Source organism: Melozone crissalis, unplaced genomic scaffold (genome assembly GCF_028551555.1).
Source record: "Melozone crissalis strain CALT ecotype California unplaced genomic scaffold, PUWL_Pcris_2 ptg000013l_1, whole genome shotgun sequence".
In the NCBI taxonomy this organism is placed as follows: Eukaryota; Metazoa; Chordata; class Aves; order Passeriformes; family Passerellidae; genus Melozone; species Melozone crissalis.
The window spans coordinates 15,168,854-15,195,596 of NW_026535791.1; the positions used below are offsets into that span (position 1 = coordinate 15,168,854).

The 26,743-nt window shown below is 39.9% G+C and overlaps 1 protein-coding gene across 8 annotated transcripts in view; it reads left to right on the top strand.

Moving 5' to 3' along the window:
- ENOX1 (ecto-NOX disulfide-thiol exchanger 1) overlaps positions 1 to 26,743 on the top strand; it is a 356,774-nt gene that overhangs the window by 214,179 nt on the left and 115,852 nt on the right. For 6 of the 8 annotated variants that reach the window (XM_054271527.1, XM_054271533.1, XM_054271528.1 and 3 more), the window contains 2 exons: positions 7,817 to 7,951; positions 8,821 to 8,958. In XM_054271527.1, coding sequence (XP_054127502.1) covers positions 7,942 to 7,951; positions 8,821 to 8,958 — 148 coding nt within the window. In that variant the 5' untranslated portion in view covers positions 7,817 to 7,941. Of the gene's footprint in view, positions 1 to 7,816; positions 7,952 to 8,820; positions 8,959 to 9,274; positions 9,421 to 26,743 lie in introns of those variants that run through there. The other 2 variants (XM_054271532.1, XM_054271535.1) reach the window with 2 other exon arrangements.

Consider the following 26,743-nt stretch of genomic DNA (forward strand, 5'->3'; position numbering starts at 1 on the left):
CGTGGGTGCCTGACAAAACAGATATTCATATCCAAAACTGCAGCTTAGACTTCCAGCCAGGGGAGTGAGATGTGCACCTCCAAGGTGAGCTTCACTGCCTGGCAAGGTAGGTGTCTGAAACGGGCTGGCAGAAGTATCTGGTTCTCCCCATTGGCAATAACAACAGCAAGAAAGCTCAGGCATAGATGTCCATATTGGCAGAATTTAGGTGAGGTGAATCCCTGCCTTCCCTAATACAACAGCACAGTGTAACATCGTGGCTGTGAAGAGATATTTGGGTGAGAGAATGGCCCATGGCAGATTAAGGCAAGAGATGTGCCTGCGTTGTAGGGGGAGTGTGGAGTCAATGGAGGGAAACAAAATAATGCAAAGAAAAGCAAGAAAAAGCATTATGAGGTAAATGGAGAACAGGAGGTATACTAAGAGGGATGAAAAAATTGCAAGATAAATGAGCCCAGGGGGCGCACTGGCAATTTAGAGCTTGTAGCTGGAGAAAATATCCTGAGTGTGATGTGCTAAAAGGGGATGGCAGCTTTCAGAGTGAGGACAGATGTAAGCTGATAGAAGAGATAGTGGGTTTTTCTCTGAAGCAAAATTTATCACCAGAAACCTTGAATTAAAACAAACAAAACAAGCCTAAATCTCCTTTCCAGATTTTCACTGAACAGCCATCACTGAGAGAATACTTGATGGTATTGCATAAAGTTTTGATCAATATGACTTTAGGTGGTTTTAATATTCTGCAAAAAGTGCTCTGCAGATCATTCTTGCACTTAACCAAGGACACTTAGATGTCACCTCTTGCCATAATTTGACCCAATGATAAAAGTGCATTTTGAAAATATGAAAATAGTTTGACTGACAGGTTTGGGTTTTTTCCCCTGATGAATGTCTGCCTGAAAAGACAGGCTGCCTTAACTCCAGGAGTTCAATTATACAGAATTTGAAGGAGAAGAAAAATTATAATGAATGCATTTCAGAAACTTCTAAAAAGTTACTTAAAATAGACTTTCCATACATAATGTTACCATGTGAAACTCAGATGTATCCTGGTCTTCTGGGACTAGGAGGCAGCAGTCTGTGTTCATTTGGAAATTCAATAGCAAGGCACCCCTGCCTCTGATGGTGTGTATGATACAGTCCCTGCGGCTCTGCCACAGACAGGGCTTACCTGTCAAGCTGTTCATTTTTTCAGGAGGTGACATGGGAATGATTTCACTTTAGGTTAGCCAGGAAACTAAAATACTTCTTCTGGAAGTGTGTCCTGGCTTGCTTTGGTCTCTTTTTTCTCCCTTTTGTCTTAGTTTTTCTTTAAAAACACTCAACCAAACAACCCTTTGTATTTCAGCTTGATGTAGGTTTAGTAAACATAAAGCAAGAACATTGTGTGGGGTACAGTGAGTGAAAGATATTTGATAGGTGTGGTGCATTTTTATGGGTATTCTCTCAAGCCCAAAAGCATAAGAAATAGCATGTATAGCCTATATGACTCCCCCAGGTACTTTATGGCATCAAGAAGGCATTCCAGCACCTCTCATTTCAGTATTCAGCCTTTCAATGAAGTTGCTGAAGTGTCTTTGTTCAAAATCTTCTTCGAATGCTCCCCCTTTTGTCTGACATGCAGTGGTGTGGGATGTCATGCTTCTAAAATAATCACTGGCCTTTAGTAGCAAGTAGTGTGATAAAAGGCTTGCTATTATAGTACTGCTGTAAATAATTAAAACATTTCAGAATATTTTGTTGTTGTTAAATAAAAATGAAGTTAAAATGCAGCATTTAAAGAAAGGATTGTCCTAATTTAGTCAGTAAGTCACTGTTCTTTTAAATGGAAAGCAAGTGAGTCACAATTGCAAGCCATCTTGGCAGGGGGAAAAACAGAGATGCAATCATTAATTCACAACAGTGTTTTGTGTTCAAGGAATAATCAGACCTGTTTTTATCAAGGCTGTGCTGCATTGCTAGCCAGCAATATGGGTTTTTTTCCCTGTTCCAGATGATTTTGGAACTGCATATGCTTTTTCAGTAAGTAAGCTGGACTTCTATAATGCTTTGCTTAATGTGCCTCCAGATTCTGTTATTTATAGACTTCAGCATAATCAGACTGCAGCTGCTAAAATACATGCAAAACAAAAAGCACATTTGTAACCTGTTAAGGCTTTGCTCTGAGATGCCAGTGAAGTCTGGGATTTACCATGAAATATTACTGAGTGACCTTTCAAGGAGCATCACCAGAGAATACCTGTTTATCTTGGAGACCTCTGTTTTATTTTTCTTTCTCTGTTGAAATCTTGCAGAGTTCTGCTTTTCAAGGGAAGTCTGGCCTTTGTGTGTACCATGTGTTATCTTCAGGACGTGCTGGGACAGTGCATTTAAGTAATGCAGCATCTCAAATGAGCAGTTCTTCCAGAAAATATGTTTTGTAAAATTGCCTTTGTTGAATATAGAGGGAAACTGTAAATATATTGTGATTTTTCTCTAAGTTGTCTTAGTCCTATCAGTATGAACATGATTTACTCATTAACTGTTTTTTAGTGAAAATCAGTGGAAAGGATCCCTTGCAATCATGGGAAAACCTCCATATTTGGTTTACATAGTTAAAAGTGAAAGGTCTTAATGCACCAGCACATATTTTATGAGTTTATAAGATGACAATGTAGGTTTTTAGTGGCATAATACAGAATGAACAAAGGTGTTTTAAATCCTTCATGAGACAAAAAAATTGGAAAGATTCTGTGAGTGAACCCAAAACCAGAGCTCCTATTTAGGCTCTAAGGGAGCTTATCTTCCCTAGCTTATGCCTAATTAAGCTGTTTTCTTAAGGAAAGTGCTGGTTCCTGCAGAATTAATCTTTGCTTTCAAGGCCTCCTGTAAGAGGGAGATGTGGCAGAAAGTTCCGTGTAAACAGGGTGACTCTGGAGATGCTGGAAACCAGTTGTTCTTTGCAGTAGAGCTGCTGGGAGATTAAGCATACAGTGGATGTATAAGTTAGGATCCCTTCCCAGAAAAAAAGATTTTGCTCCAGAAAAGTTTTGGTACCTAATGTAATTTTTTACTTGCTGTAGTAAATGTGTTTTTGCAAATTGTTGCAAGAAATGTGTTTCCCTTCAATTAGTTTTGAATTTCTGAATTTAGATGACATTTTCTAGATGTTAACATACCATTAACCATGCAGAATAATGCCTCTTCTTGTAACACTCCATATGCAATAATATCAAAAATATTTTTAAAAGCCATCTTAGAATCACATTGGAGATGCTTTTTTTCATGTAAGCCAGGAGGATGGCTATGGTGCAAAAATATCATTTTCATTGTTGTTAGTCCCATCTTTCTTCATCATCATAAGATGGTCAGAAAGAAATGAACAGTGACTTACAGCATATCCCTGTCTAGATTTTCTTTCTATTTTCCTTTCTTTACTGGGAGTCCTGTATGCAGCTGGAGAAACAAAACACTGGGAAGAATCAGTACAAAACACTTGATATATTTTAGAAGACAGCTGGAGGTAGCCTGATAAATGACTTGTACTTTGGCAGGTCAGGTGGAGTGTGACCAACCTAATGACCACTGTCCTATGAATCACAGTGAATAGTAACAAACACTTTGAAATTGCCTTTCTTTTAAGAACTGGAAAACTCACCTACACGTAACAGTTCACAAGATTCCACATTGCTCCTTTCCATCTGTGTTTCCTCAAGAACCAGCACCAATAGCATTTAATGACTTTGTGACTTGTACTCCCTGGTTTCAAAAGGTTGATGCCATCAGTTTTTTCCTTGAAGGATTTAGTGGTCACAAAAATTAGACAAAGAGCTGAAATGACTGAAGGTCACTCAGCAGGTCAGTGTCAGAGCTGGGCACAGAACCTCCTCCTTGCATCCCAGGGCTGGCTGCTGACCCAGGCACTCCACAGAGCCTCGTTACAGCGGTGCATTTAATCAGCTTCACTCTGTGCTGTAACTCATTGTGGTGTTATGGATATCTACAGGGTAGGATTTTAACTTCACAATCTGCTGTTATTGAATTAGTTTTATGTTGTGTTAATTTCTTTGTCTCATGGCATTCATTGCCTGTGATAATTGATGCACAATATATAACCGACTTCTGTATTCATTTGGGTAACTGCATTTAATTGCCTGGTATAAAATATGTGCACTAAGTACAATCTGCTATGACTGCTATGACTGAGAAGTGCTCATTGGTATGGACTTGAGGGTGCTTTATCTTCCTGACAACCTGTCTGAGGGAAGTCTAAATGTCTCTTGCAATTCACCGTCCAAGGACTGGTACTTGCGTCATGACTGCAAAAGGAGAGACCACCAAAAAAGTGTAATGTGAAATTGCTTTACAAAATGTTTGGTATCAAAATTTTGTTTATCAGAAGTTCTCAAATCACGAAGTTTTTATTAATGTCCCTGCCTCTCCCAAACATCAAGGAATAGCAGGGCCCAGAATATTTTATAATTTTTTTTCCGGTAAATCAGAATTATGGCTTTATTTGCTTCTGAAGTTACTCCCCTGGATTAGAGCTACCCCCATGCACAAATGTATATAAAAGCAGATTTCTTTTACATATATCTTCAGGTCATTAATGCCCGGAGGAGTATTGGTGAATGTAAATCAGGAATGCTCGCTAAAGGTGTGATGTCAGTGAAATGGTGTTGGTTAATGTCTGCTCAGGTTACACAAGATCCCTGCTTAAGCTTACACTTTCTTGCCTGTTTAACCAGTAACAGTGATTCAATTTATTATTAAGAAAGCAAAAATCTTTGCTAGTGGATGTATTTCTCATCAAACTCAGGATCTTGCTTTTTTACATGACTTAGACAGTGAATTTGTTTATTTTCCTTGCTTTTATTTCCAGTGTCATGAAGGGTGTAATAGTGCAATGTCTGAGCTGCACAAAGAAATGCTGAAATTTGCCCAAAGCTGATTTTATTTTAAGCATTAATGAAACCTTCTCTATACAAATTTTCAGAAGTTTTTAAACAAAAGCTAATGTTTGAGTGGAAATCAGGTATGTAATGCCTGTGGGACTATTTTAGCCGTATTATGTTGCTCTATCTTAATGTAACCACTGAGTTGTCACTAGAAGGGATGTTCACAATTAGTATTTTTCTTTTTAAAAGAGCTAGTTTCTACAGTCTGTGTCCTTCAGGATGGAGCATTAGTTCTGCCTACAGCTTACTGCAAATTATTCAGCGTTCATAGGTTCGTTTATGCTTGTTATTCAGCTCTCTTCCACTGACAAAATAGCCTGCAGCAGTTCTTGGTTAGATAGAACTAGTTCCACTTTAGGCTCCTCACGTTCTCTTTTATGGCTTTTCCCCTGGTTCACCCTGCACTGTATCCAGGTACTTTTGATGAAGCAGTAGACCTGGTGGTCAGAGAGAAGGCAAAGCTGCTCTGAGCCAGGGTGGGCTACGAGAGGGTGTTTTGAGCAAAGACTTCCTTGGCACATTGGGCAGACATGGTGGTACAGTACATCATGAGTTTCACCAATTCAACCTACTGAATATGCTTTCATTCATATTCATGGTGTTATATTCTTCTTCCTCTGCAAGGACTTTAACAAATACTTGTAGATAATTCATGAAAGTGTGCCAAAATTTGAAATATGTGAACATGTCAGAAGGAAAACACCAAAAAGTCATTTCCAGTAGACTGAGGTCTTATCCTGCATTTCTGGCAGAACTGGGGCAACTGGCATGTGGGCTTGGCCACACAGAAGAGTGTGTAGCATTCAGCAGCAGAGCTGTTGCCTGGTACACATTTCATCAAACAGTAAAACATGGGCAAGGGGGGTGGCAGAGGGAATCCAACATCCATTTTCTTCCTCTTATCCCAGCAATCCATGCCTATCTGAGATGCTTTTGTCCCAAAACCATGGGGCAGTACCTCCATCCTCCCCATTAGTCATGGTGATGCTTTATGGGGACAAGCAAGTAGCACACTGCAAAGTGTGAAGGGGCATTTCATCACCGTTGGTTTTTAAATGCTCCTTTCTTCATTAAGGCAACAAGGCTGCTGGTCAAGGGAAGAGGTGAACCGCTCTCATCTGGGCTATTCAGCCTTTATTTGTAAATTGGGATTGATTTGGCAGTGATTCATAAAGAGCAAGGAGGGCTGTACTGAGTAAGAAATAACTTATTGACAGGGAATAATTCAGCCAGCTCTAACCTCAAAACAGATGTTTGTGGTCAGAAGTTTATAGCCTCAGTGGAAAGGGCTAAGTACAAGCTTAAAGAGCTGAACAGGAGACACCCACTTTTTAAAAACTTGACATAAATCTTGGCTGCCTTGCCTTATGTTAGTCACATTCCCTGCAGAGGACTTCCATTCAGTGTTTGTTTGCTGTTTATAGATGTTATTTAAAAGCTAATTTTATGATAAAAATATTTTATGTTATGTATAATGAATAGTGGAGATCAAATAAGAATTGGAATTGCAAATTCAAATATTAAGTGTTGATAAATATTGACTTTTAAGTAGACACACTGTAGATTTGAACAAAATGCTTTTTAGCCTAGTATACTAGTTATTTGTAAATTACAACATACAAAAAATGTAGACCATTGTCTGAGCCTGACTCTTCACTTTTACAGCCATTGATTTTGTCATGTTCCTATGAAATGATTTGTACAGTGTCATGGAACTAAAACATAAAACTTTCTTGCTCGTACTTTATGAACATGAAATGAAAAAAAGAAAAGTGTGGGAGGGACTAACCTAAAATATAGCATAATTATGTTAATTGTATCTTTTCAAAAGACAAGTCCTTAGGGTCTGCATGTTGGAAACCTCCTAATTATGGTCTTTCAAGTAGTTTCTTCAGCACAGCTATTCTAGGGCTGAATAAGTCACCAAGATTCACCTGCACATTGCTCATAACCTCCCTGAACACTTGTAAGCTCCTGGTCAGTTACTGGCTCCTGGTACCCAACACCCTGGATCAGACCCTTTAGGTGACTGCACAGCCAAAAAAATGAACATGGCCCTCCTTAACCCACAGTCCCATGTACCTGCTGTACAAAGAGTAACTTGGGCTTCTGTATGTGATCATCCTCAGCCCAGTGTTTTCTGTCTCTGCTGGAAGTGCTGGGAGCCCACAGACTTTGCTTACACCTCTCACCTGTCACCTGTTCAGCCTCCTTCCCGATGAGCGATGCGCTAACATGGTGAGCCTCCCAAGCAATGACACCAACAGCAAGAGGTTGCCCTTATGTAAAATTCATGGCCTGGCAGATACCTGATGAGAGCAATGTGCTTTAGCTAGAAACAGATACTGCACTTTTGCTTTAAGTAACCTCTGTGAGCCAAGGGTGCAGTGTTAGTTAAGGAGCAGGCATCTTCCTCAGCTTTGTTAGGTTTTCTTTGCCACATCTCTCCAGGCTCCATTCTGTAAGTCATTGCATAGGATTTTCTTTCCTCTTTCCATCTCAGAACAGCCAACTATTTCCTTGAAACTTGCAACACCAGTTAATTGTTAACAGTTGAAAAAAAAAATCCTATTCATCCCTTAATATGTTCTTTCAGCCGATGCCTTCACGCCGAGGAGGCTGTGTAGCTACTGATAAGACCTAATTTGTGAAGGGCTTTTCAGTGGCCTGACAGGTTCATACCTGGTACTGTTTGTTCAGCAGGCGAGGAGGAGCGTTTGCTGGGATGCCTCTGTGGAGGCTGTGCAATGTGTGCACCGAGGCTGGCGCTGGTGATCTGGAGGGAGTGGGCAGGAGCTTCGAGTGCCTCCCAAAGGGGCTGGTCTGTTGTTGTGCTCTGACTCTGGCACTTGGAGTTATTTCCATCTTTTCTCTTTCAGAGCCTAATGAGCTGTGTGAGGGCCCTGTGCTTGGTGATGTTCCATCTCAAGATGCTGCTAATACAGTAGCTAATTATTCCTAACTGAAGAAGTCGAACAGAAGAAAAAGGATCCAGGGAAAAGCAATGGCTGCCGGTAAATATCTCAAGTCTGCAAAGGCCGTAAGAAAATAACTGGGAAGACCTGGTTGCAGGTGTGACTGGGGAGGGGAGAAGCAAAAATGTGTGATCACATCTTGTGTCTGGTGTTTCAGTATCAAGTATATTCAGTTTCCAGTTAAGGTGCCATCCCTTAACTACCCCACCCACTCTCCTCCATCGAAGGAAGATCCAGAGGTGGACTCCGTCTATTTTGACCATACTAATGATATTTCTCTTTTGGCTTTAGAACCAAAACCTTGGTATTTGCTATTATGTATGGAATTTGTTTGATCTCTTTTTAGTTAGGGAATAATATATTCTTAAATCTTTTACATAATAAAAAATTGCACCTTATGGAAAGCAGTTCTTTCCTTGGGGTGTGTTTGGTTCTCACAGGTTTCAGGCAAGTTCCACAACTGTTTCTGTATCATTAAGTTCTATCAGAGTGTTGCAGGGCAATTTATTGAGGTTGGAAGAGACCTCAGAAGGTCTCTGAACCAGACCCTTGTTTAAAGCAGGGCCAGAGATAGGGTCAGACCAGCTGTTCAGGGCTTTATGAAGTTGAGTCTTGAAAGGTGCCAGGGATGGTGACTGCACACAGTCTGTTCTGCTTCTTGACTATTCTCATGGTGAAATATTTTTCTCTTTCCCTTGTACCATTTACATTTCTTGAATGTTTCCAATGTCTTTATACTCTATTATACAATACCAATACTATTATAAATGATCTAAAGGTGAATCATAATTAAGAAACAAAACAAACAAAATAAAGAGTGTTTGTGATACCTCATTCTCACTGAAAGATTTGGTTAAAAATTGTGGTGCATTGGCTTTTCTACTTACAGCATGTTTGCTTTCTTGCAGCAGCTGATGGTTTGGGAAGTATAGCTATAGATACCACGCAACTTAACATGTCAGTCACTGATCCCACAGCTTGGGCTACAGCTATGAATAATTTGGGGATGGTTCCAGTAGGACTAGCAGGACAGCAGCTTGTGACAGGTAAGGTTTTTCTTTTTTTTAAAGTATCGCTTGCACCAGTCATGAATTCTTCCTGTCCTTTCAAAAATATATGGAATGTTTTCTGAGGATATTATATTTTTATGTTCTGAAAACATCACCTATGATTAATATTGCATACTGTGTATTAGTCTCTTCTTGTAGTAGGTATGTAATCCATATTGTATTTTAACCTTGTGAAAAACTAAAACTCTCAGGGGGAATTGAACTTCTATACCATCAGTCTTTATGCTGGGTCAAGATTAGGAGGCAAGTCATGTAAAGAGGAACATTTGTTTTTGTTTCTCTGTTCAAGCAGGATGTCTTGAGGTTCTGCCAAGGAATACCCTGGGCTGAGAGCTCTTGACTGGAGATTTTGGAGTTGTGTTAATTGGGCAGAAAATCATGAAGCCTGTCCAGTTCATATGCTCAGTTGATATTAGTGAAGTGAAGCTTTCCTGTCAGGTGTGTGCTTATTTACTTTCTGACTGGTTCCGTAAAATTGAATGTCAAGAGATTGTTCATGTTAGACTTTGCCATTTACTTCCCAATCATAGTTTGGGAGAGTGTTCCAAGGGATCACTTATTGTAACACCCACAAAAACTTTATCTTGAAACCAGCAATGTTTTACAGATAAAACTGGACGTAGCAGACTTTGTTGTCAACAGTAGAGGCCCAATTAGTTGGAAACATTAAAACTTCTTTGCTCCTGTGATGTAGAGAAGACTCATTTATATATGGGTGGGTGCCCTGTAGACACCAGCCACATACTAGGCATATGACAGACTCCCTCTGGAAGCTGCACTGCCACTTCAGCTTAAGAAGAGCTGTGTAATATCTGTATCAGAGCAGCATCCTGTCACGTCTGCGCCTTTCCATGTAGACATGGATGCAGTGAGCCAGGTCATGATGTAAATCACTCTGCTTGCCTCACCAGGGATGCCTGATGATTAATTTTGGCCAAATATGCCCCTTCCTGACACTGGGAAGTGAGTGGAGCTGTGCCAGTTCACAGCTGACGGTCTGGCTCCGAGTTACCTGTTTTACAGGCTGGTACACTAAGCTGCAAGAAAGCTGATTTATAACGAATCAGCCTCAAGCAGAGAGCTGAGCTGGTGGAGGCTGTGAACTCATTGATGATCTCTAGCTTTAACCCCATGCTCCTGATTAAAAGAAACAAGAAAAGCCATCCACTCCTTGGGGTGCAATTCTCTTCAATGTTTCTGTCAATGATCTGGATGCAGAAGCTGAGTCCACACTAAGTTTACTGATGATATGAAATAAAAGAGAAGCTCTTGATTCTCTGGTGGGTAGATTGGCCTAAGAGGGAGTCTGGATAGATTACAGGGCTGGCCAATCACCAACTGTGTGATGTTTAATCAGGACAAGTGCCACATTCTGCACCTGGTTCTATGTAATCCTGGATGTATGAGTGGACTGGGAGAGAAGAGGCTGGAATGCAGCCCTGCAGAAAGAATCTGCTGGGTTTTGTTGATGTGAAGCTCAGAATCAGTGAATAAGGTGTCCTGGTGCCCAAAAGGGCCAACCTGGTTTGCATTAGGCCTAATGTAGCCAACCACTCATAAGAAGCATTTATCCCACTTTTCTCAGCTTTGGTGCAGCCTCACCATGAGAGCTGTGTGTGGTAAATATGAAAGTATGAGAGTGATGAGTGTGTTCAAGGGAAGGCAACAAAACGTGATGAAAGGGACTAGAGGGCGAGGCTTGTGAGGGGCAGCTGTGGATACTAGGTTTGCTCAGCTTAGAGAAGAAGAGGCTGAGGAGTTTCTGTCTACAACATCCTAATGAAAGTGAGTGCAGAGGGTGCTGCTGATCTCTTCTCTCTGGTGCCCGGTGAGAGGATGTGAGGGAATGACATAAAGCTGCATCAGGAGGTGTTCAGATTTGTTATTAGGAAGAAGTTCTTCTCTGTGAGGGTGGTCAAGCACTGGAACAAGCTACTCAAGGATGTGGTCATGGCCTGTTGTTCAAGTGTTTCAACAACACTCTTGGACACAGGCTATAATTTGTACCATGTGGAGTTAGGAGCTGGACATGATCATTGTGAGTCTCTTCCAACTCCAAATATTCAATGATTCTATGTGTTGATGGGGAAACAACTTCTTTCCATTTTCCAGTGGGGATTTGCCTGCAGATGTTGTGCTCAACTTGAACATGATTACCTCCAACCTGAAAATAGTCACATGTCAAAATCAGCTTGTGCTGCTTTCATTTATAATCATCTTAGTTGCATATGCTGTGGAAGTTTGCCCTGCCTTTTTGTTTTGCTCTATTCTGTCTGTTCAGTTTTGGTGTAAATTTTTGTCCTCAGATGTGCTGTGCAATCCCTACATGGCAGCCTCGTCTCAGATGCAGTGCTTCTCCCCACAAGGGAGGATCTCCAATATCTTACACCATTGACAGCCCCCTGCTGTAATTTCCATAATTATGTGTATCACGTAGTGTAAAGATGTTGTACAAGTCAGTTCATGTTTGTTCAGCATTTTCAATGTACGAAAGGTGCCATAAGTAATAAATATTAATTACTGAAGTGCTGCCTGATTTCTCTACAGGTGCTGAATAACTTCTTTCCTTTCCTATCCTTTTGTTTTCCTTTGTTTTAGACTCCTTTGTATTTTCAAGGTAAATAGGTGCTTTGACTCTTCATTGTATTTCCTTAAGATTCATAAGTTTTTGACACATTTTCTTTGTGGCAGATCCATAATAGCAAAACTTCAGTTTGCCATGGAATTACTTATAGATTTATTTGTTCTAATATATTTACTGTATCTGTGTTCAGTGAGGATTTGCATCATTGTATTCAACCAAATATCTAACTACTCCCTAGCTATTTCCAGCTTTTTCATTTTTTTGCTATTAAGCCTAGTAATGAAGGCAGCTTTGTCAGCAGTCACATACTGCTTTTGCTACTGTTATCTGTTACATTTCTCTGTGATAAAAATGACACAACCATGTCTCAGTGCTGTTTGTCCATGTTTAAAGTTTTATGGTTGTTTTGTTTTGGTTTGGGGGTTTTTTGTTTGGTTGGGTTTTTTTCTGTTTTCTTCCTAGCCTTGTTGATAGCTACAAAAGCAGTGAGTAGTTTAGATTAATTTTGGAGAGAATGTGATCTTTACGTAGCCTGCCATAGTCTGAAATGTGGTGGATGGTATTCACCTGTGTCCTAACACATGTCTTAGTCCTCTGGTCTATCAGTGCTCAAAGGACTTATGCATTCATGGACTTTCCTTCCCCAAACCTGATTGCTGTGCAGGGCATTTTTGTCCTCATGTGTATAAAGTCCATATGAGCTACTAAGTCTTTTAAGAAGTTTCTCAAGACTTTTTTTCTCCCAAGCAGTTCTTAGCTTCACTGCTGTGTAACCCGCTGGGATGCCTGCCTTGTAACAGTTATGCTCCCCAGTTTGCAATCTGTGAAACTCTTGTCTAGCTCAAGAGTTTGCTAAAATGACAACTAAAGCTTCTGCAACATCTGGCCAATACTCTTCTCTCAGCCTGGGATGACAGCTCTCTGATCTTGGTAACTAATCAATTCTAAGCACTGCTAACCTTTTAATACCAGTTTAGGTGATATCTGCACTGTTTAATTCCTTATCTCCCAGTGCTGTAAAATTGGATTTTTGATCTGGGCAAATGTCAGAACCTTTCATTTATAAAGATGGGTTCCTGTTAATAGTTAAATAATATCTCTTGTGTGTCAACATATATTTTGCTTACACTTATTTAGAAAGCTCACTTTTTCCATGTATTTGGCTGCTGCATTGCATGTACACTACTATATGCATTTATAAATTATATATACATAATTCATACAATAAATCGTAGTTTAATAAAACATTAGTTAAAGTGTTAAAGATTAATGTGGAATAGTTATGGGTGAAAAGTATTTTCAGTTTAAATTTCCCCTTTCAGCAGGTTATACTTTCTTAAAAAAACGTTCCTTTTATGCTGAATTTTCTCATGGTTGCTTTTAGCCCAGAGGAAAAAAAGATCTGGTAAAGTTGAAGGAAGTCTGTTAAACTGCTTTTGAATTATCCAGGCCTTAAAATTGCTGTTTTCTATGCTTTGAAACTGAGAAAAATGGTCAGGTGAGAGGGGAAGGTTAGTTTGTAGTTCATCTTTTTGAGAACTAAATCCTCTTTTTGCACTCAGCAACTCTGATTCAAGCACATCTTTCAAGTGCATTCAAGTCTGCTGGTTTTTTAGATTTTAGGACTAGAAGAAATACTCAGTGACCTAAGCCAACTGAGAATGTTTTATTTTGCACTGGTACTTTTTAAAGGCAATTTTGACATTCCTTGAGTTAAGGTTCTTGAACTTTCATTTCTTTCAGCAAATGCTGTCAGGCCACCTGTTTCTTAAGGGAAGATATCCTGCTGAGAAAATTATTTACTTCTCTGGTTCAGTTCAGTTCTCCTTTCACTAATTAACCAGTGCTCTGAGAAACAGGAAGCAATTTTGAGGCACTTTCCTCCAGATGACCTAAACATTTGTGAGTCAAAAATAGTGTATGTCACAAAGTTCCCCAGTACAAATGAACCTGAAGAGTGGTACACAAGTGGTAATTTATTTAGCCTTTGTGTTAAGCTCATGCCCTGTGACGCATATTTGTGCTCTTACAGAGTAAAATAACAAACCACAAGGGCAGACATCCAAGATGAAAGTTACAGGTCTGCCTGGAAGTCAAGGCTATGTCTGAAAACTGATTCCTTCTGCTTATTTACAGAATAATTATTAAGGCACGTTGTTCCATACGAGCCTGGCCAATATGTCTCAACCTCAAGATACTCAAGATGCAAAACAAGATTTTCAGTGAGACCCAGTTTTTGTATTTTTTTTTCCTGAAGATAGTCTTTGACCACTTGTACAAAATCCTAGTGAAATCAGAGACTAGGAACCTTTGAAGCCTAACATCTTGCTTACCAAAAGATATAGAAAAGAACACCATTTTTGTGGCTTCAGGCATGTATTTTTTAGACACTAGAGGTTGTGAAATATTAGGCACTCTACATCAACCTTTCTGTTTTTCCATTTGTCTCTGCTTTCCCCACACACTTGTCTTTTGACCTGATTTCACCGAAACATAGGAGCTGTCAGTTCCAATCAGGTCACCTCGCTCAGGATTGTGCTTTTGACAGTGTTGGGTACCAGATATTTCACAGGGAGAGATCCACAAGGCAAATCAGTGCTGGAGTGCTGCTCTCTCTGATGTGCTCTCCTCTTGATCATTAATAAATAGAATGAGGTTCCCCAAACTAGAAGTTATCTATCCAAAACAAGTCATAACTCAGGAAAACTTCATTTTTGGAAGCAATACTTGCCACAGTAAGTAGTTATGATCCTGAAACTGCAAACCCAGATGTATTTTTTGATAACAGAAAGATTTGTGAAATTTTGATCTAGAGACTCCTAAATCTTAAGACACAGGGTTAAATGTCCTTCCCAGAATTTTATTATTTTGAGGCCTAAAAGTGGAGTCATAATATTCAGACTCTTTTTCTTCAGAGTGAAGACTGTAACTACAGGCAATTACTATATTCAGAGTCCAGGCATGTTTTATTAATTATTGTTCACTGCAGGTCGTCATATGCTGACTAAATTGTAAACATATTTCTCACTGTTCTGGTTGTGTACCATTTTTGTAACGTTAATGAAGAAAAATCAAATCAAGTAGAAAATCAAGATATATTTGATTATATTCAGCAGCTCCGCAAAGAAAGACTGTACAGTGCTGAAGGTTTTAGGAAGTCAGCTGGCTGGAGGATTTTCCCAACTCTCATGGGTATACCTCTTCTTCTGTGGCCTCTCCATTACTGAAGGCTTAGAGCCCCTGGTAGCCATCTGGCAGTCTCATTTCACTCTGCTCCTGCTACCTTGTTACCTATTAAAGCTTCCTTTTTCTACACTCCATTGCTTAGCCACTAATCCAATGTGCTGATGAGTCCATAACTCGAAGCATCCAAGAGAATGCCTAACAAAACACAGCTTCCTTTTCTGTAATTAACACTTAACTCCTGCTACTTCATTATAGTCTATCCACAAAAATTTTGAAGTGAGTCACTTGTATAATGAGCTGAAGATAGTCACTTTTCCAAGGGAAAAAATGCTTGAGGATCTATAATTTGTGACTGAATTTTAGCACTCTCCAGATGTAAGCTTTGGTGTGCACAGGCAGCTGTTTGGGGCACTCCTCAAGCTCAGGTTCCCCTGCCTGGGAAAGCTGCAGACCACAAGAGCTGAAGAGTTCAGCAGCCCCATGGCACAGTAGAATTCAGTGTCCTTTCCCTTGTTCTGAATGCTGCACTGGCTTGACATCTGGCTGTAAAAAAAGATGTCAAAAGTCCTAATAAAATCCACACCTTTCTGTAGATTTTACAACCCTCTCAAGGTTACAAGGTATCTTCAGAATGCATCTTTTCATCTCCTATGGCTTCCCAACCTGTTTTATGTGTCATGTTTTGTTAAGAAGTTGGCCTATGATGCAAAAGAAATGTGGTAAGGTATGCTCTGAGAAAAAAAAGTCTTAATTTTATTTTAATTCTTTTCTATCTTAACATCTTCCCTATAGAAACATTTTAGTCAAGAGGAAAAGATCTATCATTCAAATTATCTGAATGACCCATCAGAATAATTACACTTGTATGAAACATACTCTTAAGGATTAGTGTTGCACTTATACCCAGATAAAACTAGGTATTCTTATTACTGAGACACAGGAGAAGAGCAAGGGTGAGAGAGAATAGGTACTGTGGGAATCCCAGTGTGTGGAGCCACTGGGAACATCTTTAAAGTATTATATACTAGTGTAGCAAGTAGGTTTTTTTCATTGACCTGAAAAGCGCCTGCAGAGTTAATCACACTTTCTATCATGTGAGTGTTACTCAAGGAGACTTCACTCCAGGGGACATTAAAGTGCTAGGAACAAACACAGTCAGTTTATAACAGAAAAAGGAGAGAAAGATTTGACAGCCAGAGGAAATGTGGCAGAAACTCTTGAGTGCCTTTTGACACACTATCAGGGTTAAGTGTGCCTCTTAGGTCATTCAAGTACCTCCTCTATATTAGACCTTAATTGAGGCCAAGGATGAAGATAATGATAAAAATCTGCTCAGTGCTTGAAGAGAAACAGTACTTTTTAACATGGTATGAAGGGCTGAACATCCCAAATAAACAAGATCCAGAGGTGAGCAGGGCTGCATAGAGGGAAGTGCTAAGTGCAAAGCTTGTGTTGAATGCAGAGTGGAGGTTTATTTAGGAGTATAGTATCTCCCTTTCTGCTGTTATGCTTCTATCCAAGCCAGTTAACAGTTTAGGAAAACAGACTGATTACTATTTGGCATACTCTTCTTAATGGTCTCAAAATACTGGAGTAAATTTATGATGCAAGCCATATTTGGATGTTTTGGCATTTTGTTTTAGGGTAAATTCCTGGTTGTTGGTAATTATACACTAACAATCTGTTTGGCATGTTCTTATTTGATGTTACAGTAAAGTAACATGAGGAAATATTTTATTTTTGAAGAAGTTTTCCCCATCTTTTATCTTGCTTTGGAAAGCCTCCATTCTTATTATATTCCATGTGTTTGTTTATTCTAGAGCAGAAAGCCCATGAGTAACTATGAGCATCCCACTGCATAAAGTAAGCCAAGAGGCTGTTGGGAATCATTTGCTACTGACTGTTTACTTCTGTTGGAGTATTGCTTTGTCTGCAGCACTTTTCCTTCCAAGGATCCCAGGTTCCTTGGCCAACACGAGGAGCCCAGTGTAACCTGGGTGACATACAGTTTGCTGATGGAAAAATGGAGTTATTGTGGATAGAAATCAATAGGAAAAGCAGATTGACCATTTTAACTAGTCAAAGACAAGGTATGAATAGCGGGTTCCATAAATTCAGGGGTGAAAAAGGCTGGTTAATGGCAGGCTGCTCGAAGGTGAGCTGCTGAGCACAGTCCTGGTGTCTAGGTGGCAAAGGGAAGGCGGTGCCACCTGAAGCCCTCAGGCCAAAGCTGTTTGCAGGTTCTGCAGATGGTCCACAGAAGATGGGCACAGCAGTCCCAAGAGGACTGTTAGCTCAGTCCATGTAGAGCGCTCTCAGGAGGGTGCAGATGGCCCTGCCTGGGGCAGTCCCAGAGCAAAACTTCTTGGGAGGGGTAGGCTTGAATATGAATGGATCCCAAGACAGCCACCCCAAATCAGGGCTATAAAATCCTTTGTTCTTCCCTAGTCAGGCTCTCTCTATGCCTGCATGAGTTAGATTGATGCTTAGAGCTTGGCCCCCAGAGAGGAAGCATGAGAAGTTAATTTCGATGTTTTAGCTTGAGGAGAAGTATATAAGCATAGTTTCCTTTCTGCCATCTGTGCTTCAAATGCCCTATGCTTATAGCATGAGAACTGGGTCTCACAAAGAGCATGAAGATGCACATTCGGTTCAAGGCAGGAGTCTATCTGTGAAATATGAGCAGAACCGATCAGTGTGGAAAAATGTCTTTTGATGGTCTGCACTGAAGAAGAAAGTTGGGTTTCAGTTAGCCTAATCGCTGGGCATGTGAGGGAGTTTGTAACAAAATACTTCATTGATGTTGTCTTCGGTCAGATAAACAGTGGATTTGCCACACCTTCCTGTGCTCTGGTGGTGACAAATGATGTTCGTGACAGCAGCTCTGAGTAATGTCTCTGTAATGGGAAGCAGCTGGCCACTGGAGTAGTTCTGTTAGTGGACTTGGAGGTGAAAGATAATTAAGCTTAATACATACAATATGCTCTAACATGCTGTAGTATAGATTTAGATTGTATTCTGCCCAAATATAAAAGTTATTCTGTTAGTGTAGCTTCAGAAATTTAATAGCTCTATTCACAAACAAGAACGGCTTTATCTGTCTTTCCTGGTTTTGCACATTTCTTATTCCAATTACTCTTTTCCTAAAAAATTATTTTCTTGGCTCTAGCAGCTTTTCCTTTATAGGTAATCTCCTCCTCCTGACCACAATGCCTACTGTATTTAGTAGTTATTTGTTATTTCCTTTCAGGAAAGGCTTAGAGATACAGAGCTCTAGTAAGTTAAACAATTCCTGAATCCTTAGGAGTCAATCCTGGCCCAAATTGCACACGGTCTATTTTCTTTCACTTAGATAAACCAGGTAGGTAAGGGACTGCATGGAAACAATGGGATAATACTGATTGGCATGAAAAGCAGCAGTGATTATGGAGTTTCCTGTCTGTTATGTAGATTTTTATAGGTTTCTTGGCACAGCAGTAATATGGTGCTAAGGGAAAAAGCAGTTTTAACTCTATCTGATATTCTGAGTCAGACACTGAAGGACAGCAAAACTATTGTGCACATTAGAAACAGGCAGACAATTCCTACCTTCTCTTCCTCTTTGACTATGCTGCTGTGATATTTAGAGAAGGATTTGGAAAAGGGAAGGGAGAGAGCTTTGCAGCATTTAGAGAAGACAGCGCTGTGGGGAGAAGGTGCAGATGTGCTTAATGTCACCTTTTTTGTAAAGATCTAGAAACACAAGCTGTGTTGCAGAAAAGAGTTGTCCGGGCTGCAATGAAGGGAGGGGGCAACTTGGATGCTCGTCCAACACTTTTTCTTCTTTCTGACACAATTGTATTTCAAGTGGTTCATTTCCCTAGCAATAAGTGTGGAATATTATAAGAGACTGCAGTGTTAAAGTTTTACCTTCTTTTGGGCTGCAGCTGTCAAATGTATTTATCCCTTCTGTTGGAAATCTCCTGTTTCAGATCTTCATCTATACTTGGACTTGCATGACTTAGACCTTTCCAAGAATAGTCACTGAAACCTTTTTCCTGTCCCCTTTTGGTAACAATTTTGGCACTTTAATTAAGCACTTTAATTAATGCTTAATTGAAGCATTTTTGCGAGATCACAGATTATCTTAAACTTTATCTGCTATTATAGGCAGTACTATAAATTAATTAAGTATTCATTAAAATAGCAATAAATTCACCAAAACAAGAGGACAAGAAAAAGTGACTAGATTTTGTTGTCTATTAATTCACACTAAATGTGTATAAACCCAAACACAGTGCTGCTGTCCTTTGATGTAAAAAACGTCACAGCATCCTTTTCTTTCTTCATTGTGTTTTTAACACTTCTGTAACCTCCTAGGTCTTAGGCAAAGACCATAGGCTGTGGACAGAGAGAGCTCAGAAGCTGCACCTGGATTTCAGGGCTGTATGCATGTAGCAGGGATTGGGAGGAATCTGCAGCTGAGAAGCTGAGTAGCTGAATTTAGTGAACTGCTTATTATAAATATTGTAGGTCCCTTTATGTTATTAGCTAAAATTTGGTATACAAAAAGAAAATCAAGTATGAGTTTTTTCTCGCTATTCACCACCCTCTGTAAAGCTACATTTCTCTTCCAGTTTTTCCTACATATGTTGCCTTTTAACTTTGTGTCCTTTTGTTCTGCTCTGTCTAATTACCTCAAGTAGATAATCAAGCTTGATTTTATAACAAACCATAGCTGGCTCAGGCTTGTCATGACTGATTTGTTGACTCCCAAGACTAAAGACTTTCAGCCTCAAGACTAAGATCATTTCTGGCTGTAATTCAGGGTATTAATTCTGAACTTTAAATCTAAATATGGTTTGGAACATGTGTCCTGTGGTTTCACTTCAAAAAGAGAAAACTGACCATGTTTCTGTTGGTTTTTTTGGTTTTTTTTTTGCAGGGGGGGGCTTTTTTTTTGTTTTGGGGGTTTTGGGGTTTTTTTTTTAGGTTTTTTTGTTGTTGTTGTTTGTTTTTTGGTTTGGTTTGGGTTGGGGTTTTTTTGGTGCGGGGGTTTGGTGGTCGTGTTTGAGTGGAATTTAAACTGGAACTAAGATAAAACAACCCCAAACCATCTGATTCTGCAAGAGCAGGCTTGCATGTAACCGTCATTACAAAGGTTGAAGGTAAGGGGGCTATTATATATTAATAGAAGTTACTAGTAGAAGGCATTCAAAGCAAACATACATCTCCATCAAGGATCCCAGCGCATATTTCCCCATAACTTCAGCACCACCTGATAGGGTGGCGTGTGTCCCTACACACGTGCATGCCTTCAAAATATAAAGGTGTGATGCTAAGGAAACAGATGATAGCTAATGACTCATACGCACCATTTGGTGTCTCTGAGGGCCTGCCTCTCTTCCATTGTTTTACTTCTGCAACTGAGCTCATCGGGGACATGAGAGCTAAAGATCCTTTCAACTATTCATACAGGGATTTGAGGCCCTGAGTTCTCCATAGAGGGCTTTTTAACCACAGCTCTTTTAGCAAACAGTTGTGTTCCTACTTCCCTGCTTTCTCATTTCCCCAATTTTTGTTTTCCATTAACAAAGCAGTGTCATAGATTTGAATGCAATCTCTGGAATGCTGCAGATGCTTACTAATGGCCATGAAGGTCTCAGCTTCCTCAAGTGTAATAGAGGGATTCCCTTGTTCTGAGGATCATGTTACAGAAACATTATCACACATCTGCATGTCCTAGCCACTCTTCCTGGGTACTGTCATTCTCCTTTCTGAATGCTAACTGGCATCAGGTTATGAATCTAGTGGCATTTTTTCAGAGTTTTCTTGTTAGGATTCAAAGACAGTTTGAGGGTTTAGATATTTCCTAGGTTGTTTGCCTTATTTTCATTCAATTATCTCACATTTTCCAATGCAGAATAGCATCTGACCTCTGTGGGCTGTGTTGTGTGAGAGCTGCATCTCGCTAGACTGGATTACATGACCTATTATTTGTTGTTCTTCCAAGATTTGTTTCATCTATAGCCTTGAGATACTCTGTTTAATGCCTCATCCACATATGTATATAGTAAGCATGAACTAAAGATGTCCTCTGGCAGATTTTTTTATTCTTCACCATGTATTTATGATCAAAAGATGACAATCTCTCATGGTTTTCTTTTTACAGTTCTGTTATAGATTGAAAGTATCAATAAAGTACACAATACTGGATGGCTGCATAAAAACAGAATTTACAGGTCTGAAAGTTCTTTGTGCTCTGCAAACTCATTTTGGCATTTAAAGGGTAACAAACCTGTTTTTTGCTCTGGCATCAGTAAAAGACAGTAGTAAGATGTTGTCAGGCAAATATTGTTGTTGGAGCCTTGATTGTGCCCCCTGGATTTTCAGAGATGAACATAGAGAAGAAAGTGATCCCAGGGTGAGGTGGAGAGAGCCTCTCCATCAATAATGTAGACCAGAATAGGAGCCAGTTTCCCTATTCCATTTGTAGAGGTTTGCAGAGCCAGCAGGAATAAGAGGTTGTAATTTTTTTCTCTCTTGTGTTAGTAAAATAAAGGAAAATGAATCTGACCATAAAAGACAGTCATCTGTCTTTTAGATTAGAAAACCTGTGAAAAAAGCAAAAAAAAAAAGTTCTTTTCATCACATATGATTAACCCCTTCATTTAAAGCCTAGGTCCACTCACAACATGTGCTGCTTTGACCTCAGAGACTGTGCTAATAACAAACCAACCTTTCTTGGACCAACTCATGTAGCTAGAAAAACATGCACCAGCCCGCTCTTTGTCTGAGGCAACCAGGAGACTGAAACTTTAATTATAGTAGACAGTAAAAAGGTGAAAGTCAAAGGAAGGAGTAGTTTTTTGCAGTACACTATAATTTTCCCCCCTTTATTAATCTTTTTATCTGACATAGGCTTAGCTATCTATTCCTTTACAGAATAATCACAGAGTCACTTTGCTTTTAATATTCTCTTTCTTTTACAGGTGCCAACCAGGTTTTTTGCCTACCTATTTGTACTTCTCTTAGTGCTCCCTATTTGTACTTGTCTTGAAAGTTCACTGCTTCTCAGACCTGTACATGGACTTATCTTTTTTTTTCCTGACTATACTGACCCATAAGCCTTGTCCTGCTTTTGCTTTCAGACCATTACCACTACAGTAATATTATTACAAATGTGTGACATTATCTTTGAAGTAGCCCTCCAAATCCACACCCACAGGATAATGGTCAATTTATGGCTGTAAGGAAAAGATCCCTTGTGTAAAAGGCATAGTCATCTTCTAAGGGCAAAGCAAAAATTTGAGCTAGATTTTATACACAGAAGACTTTATTTCTTTATTCTTGCCCTATGCCTCTTAGCCATTAATCTCTCCTATGGAAACTTGTCAAATACTTTTGGAAATTGAAACAAATATGCTACTTCCATTCTTATTTTTCTTATCATTTATAAACACAGTGTCTAAAAAAAAAAGCCCAGCTTTTCTTCCCATGCTCTGTATCTTCTAAACCCTTTTACCTCATTCAAAATGGACTGCTGTTCCATTTCAGTCTGACACATTTTTCATCTTGTCCCTTTTGCAACAGTTTTCTAGTCAATGGCTTTTGTGAAATTTTCATGTGGTGAAACTCTTCAATGTTTTAAACATGTCTGAAAATCTCATCCTTGTCAGTAAATGTCTTGGCTGTTGCCTGGATGCAGAACCACTCAAGAATATAACAACGTCTTTTCTAATGGGACTTAACCAAAATGAGACTGTTCTAAGTTGCTTCTCTAGTTCCCAGTAACTTTTCCACCAAGTCAGAATTTGAGATTTAATTCCTTTTTGTTGATGGTGTTTAATAAGATGGTGTTTCATAAGGTGGCTTCTTCATAGTACATGGTTCTGCCTCCTATTACTGGGTGCACAAAAGGAATGACAAGTGAAAGGCCCATGATGTCAGTAGATTCCTGCCATAGCTTTTGAAAAGAGATAAAACTCTCCTTCAGGGGATGCAGAAATTGCTGCAGGTGGGACAAATCACTCTGCAAAATCTTCTAGCTTTTCCATATGAGGAGATTAAAGGCTCCTGTCTGAGATGCTGTGGTTAGATGTTTTGGTGTGGGTGATATGAATCTTTCTGAATCTATAGAGAGGGGCCAGATTGGTGTTATCTTCATTTCATCTGAAAGTGATTTCTACAATAAAGGTGCTGCTTTTTTTTCTCAGGGAACAAAGAAATCCCTCACAAAAAACCTCATCATTCCCTGATATTAGATTAGACCCAAGATGAAAGTAGATTTTTGCTTCAGAACTAGAATTGAATTACAGAAAGGGTTCCTGGATTGTGTCATCTCTGAGTTGTCATGTTGTTGCAGAACAGGGGAAGACAGAGAGAAAAAATCAATTTTCCTGGGATCAGCCTTGCTTTGTTGAGTTTAGATTATATCAGCCTTTGAATTAGGAATGTTGCTGTGGCATTTATGCCCTTGCAAGCTGTTGTGTTCATGGAAAACTGCAGAAACTGGGCTGAGAAACAGACGGAGGTGGGCAGAGGGTGGGAGAGGTTCCTCTCTCTCCCAAGGATTCCTGCTGGACCTATATGACAAAGCCAGAGGGAATGGATACAGGTGTGTGGGAGAAAGCTGGGCTACCAAATCCAGGCCACAGTGGCTCCTGAGAAGTTGTCTTGGAGGCCCATGATCTTACTTTGAAGGGCTGTCATGAGAGACTCGCCTGCTCTTGCCTGCGCAGCATGTAGGTAGCAGCTTTCTGGTTTTAAAGCTGATATTTTGTATATTTTGTTAATTAAAAAGTTGCAAATGGTTGCACATTGCATGTTGGCAGTGTTGTAGAATGAATGTTTTGTGAGCATGGATAAGCTGAATGTGACTTTAGACATACACTCTGATGCCACTTCTCCACTAATTACATTTACAATTTAGAGCTGTCTGTAAGGTGGAAGAGCCTACTGTGCTGATATTCACTGACAGAAAAAGTTTTCAAATCACCTTACCAGCCAGATGTTCTAAATGAGAATTTGACAGTTGGTTCGTAAATCAAGCCAAGCATTTTATCATTGTTCTCTTAGGTGTCTCTTGCATTCAAGCCTGTTTAGCTAAACACATACATTTACTTAAGATGAACTGTAAAAATGACATCTGGAGATCTTTTCTCGGAAAGAAAATGCCAAAGGGTCTTACACAAGGATCAAGCACATTTTATAAACCGTGGCTGGGATTTTGGAATTCAAGCTGAATAAAGCTTGAATTCCAAAGCTTGAAAAAGCTTTCAGCTTTTGAGGGGATCAAGGGCCAGTATTATTTAAATGTTCTTTTTACTTTCATAGCACTCTGCAGGGAATGTGCTCTCACTGAAGAGTTCTTACATTTCTTATTCCATAATGAGTTTCTGTTTTCATGCTTGCCACCTGGGACCCTGGCACAGTCCTGGTAGTAGCAGTGTAGTCACCCTGGTGGAGCTGGATACAAAGTGCAGTCCAAAATATTTATTTTAGAGGATACTGCTTTACAGTAGATTGCCATCAAAGGAGAATATCAAATAAGAAGTTGATGGGTGGTTTACCTTTTTATCTTTACTTGCATTAGCCATCTCTTTTTCATCCTCCCACCTTTTTTTTTTTTTTTTGAGATCTATGAGTTTCTTTTTATCTTGAAGAGGCTTTTTTTTCCCCCTCCCTTTATTTTTATTTTTTTCTTAGAAAATCATTCTAATAAGTTGTGGTTTGCTGACCTTCAGAATCAGTGTTACTATGCATTTTAGCTTTGCTGAGTATCAGTTTGGTCACTTTGCTTTTTCACATGCAGTTCACAACATGACAGAGAATTCTGCTGAAATTTAACAAGCCCTAGGGAAAAAGAATCAGTCAAGTGGAGTCAGATTTATAAAGTGGCAGATAAAGTGGGAAGGATTTTCCATTACTTCTGCCACATTGGGTGTTTTTTTGATGGATGGGCTATGTCTCATCCATCAAATATGATGAGACAATGGATTTGGAATGACGTCAGCTCATGTTTGGAGGGGTACCGTGACCATGACTGTTCATGATAACATAAGACCTGTAATCTGGATATGTTGGAAAAAGTGGAGGCAAAATTATTACACATGAATTCCTGGCCTAGTACCATAGTTATTTTGTGATTTAGTTCTCAGGAACACAACTTGTTTCATAATGTGAGACTGGCATTTAATCTGAGAAACCTGACTGTTTTGAGAATTATACAAGGCAGCATGGAGCTGTTTAATGTTTAAGTGACAACAAAACATAAAGATGTTGGCCATAATTCTATCTGAAGTAGTATACTTTCCTGTGAAGCTCAGACAAGTATGTTCTTGATTTAAATATCTGGAACTACAGTACATGGTGTGAAACATAAATCCTCTCAGTGCTGGAACCCAGAGACCAAAGGAGCCAGTTGGAAACCTCTCTGAATGGCAAATTTACTGGCTGAGTTAAAAGTTCTTATGCTAGGCTTAGAAAGGACCTTTCTTACCCTTGTCCTTCTGTCCCATTTCAGCAGTACAAATAAGCTATAAAGCTGCCTAAAATGTCAAAGGCCAAGAATTCACTGGCGTGGCAAAGGTGGTTAAGAGCTGGCATTACGCAGAGCAGAGCACAGGGCTGTGGCCCAGGAGCAGTCTTTGTTTCCACAAAACTGGAACACGCTACCCCTCCAAACATGAGCTGACGTCATTCCACAGGACAGCCCGACAAAACTGTCCTGTGGCCACTTCAGCACAAGGCAAAGGACAGAGCAGCCACTGGCAGTCCCAGGTGCTAAAATCCTCTTCTCTAGGCTCCCCTGAATACAGCTGTAGTACAGCCAAGAACACAGCCCACAGAGCTAATCAGTTCAGCTGGTGTGAAAATACCCAAGAAAATCTCCTGGCTCAACCAGCCAAACCACATGCGCTGCCTACAGATTTTAAGCCATCCAACCCATGCCAACCAAGCTGATGGTGTGGCCAGTCACTGTCCCTTCTCTCCTCGCTCACCACTGTATCCCTATGTGCCCTTTGCTGGGCCCATTTTAGAACAATAGGGAGAGCTGAGCTTCTTCTGATGGAGAGGAGGGCAAGGGAGGGATGGGTGATATCGTCAGCTCTGACACTTTCTCTCTTTCACCCTGGAGCAGATGCAAAATGCTGCTATCTGCTGGCCCTCACTTACTGCTTAATAAGCTGTTTTCTGCCTCCCTAGTAAAACTGGGGTTAGGTGGGGAGCTCAGAGCTGGTTCAGAGTGGACTAGGATGCATCCTGGTCGTGATGTATCTGCTGTAGTCTGAAAAGTTAGTTTCTCTTCAAAGCTCCTGCAGAGTGGAGATGTTTCAAATGAAAGGGTCAGCAAGTGAACAAAGCCAAACTTTCTGAACTTTGCAAACTTCTCCTAGAATTGGCATGAAAGATGTTTTTTTCCCGTAAATGAATAGAGAGACAAGAATAGCAAGATTTGGGGGAAATTCTGCTTGCTGGCATTGTTGTTTTCTGTGTTCTGTTGCTGGAAAAATCACAGGCAGAACATATGAGGCAAGACCCAATTAGCTGCTCCAGACCTGACAGGCTTTTAGGCTGCTCAGACAATCTTCTGATTTAACCACTATGATCTTAGCAAGTGTCACAAGGTTAGATTTGTCCTCACCAGCTAAGCTGGAAACCTCACAGACCAAAGGCAAAGAAAGTAGACGGCAACTTTAGGTTTCAAGTTATAAAAAGCTGAAACAAATAATTTCAAGTGTTAACAATAGCCAAGACCTTTCTGCTTTAACTCTTTCCTTGCTTGTTAGGCAGAGGCACAAACATAATCCAGGACATTTGTGGAAGATGTAATCCTTTGTGATTTCAGCTATTAAAGCCAAAAATAGACCTAGTTTTCAGAGTATGAGCGAATATAATTTTATTCAAAGGCATAATTTGCCTGAATTTCAGGTAGAGTTTAAAGAGAATGGCAAATGTTACTGCTCCAAAGCAAAGGCTTTTCAATTCTGAAATATTACATCCTCCCTC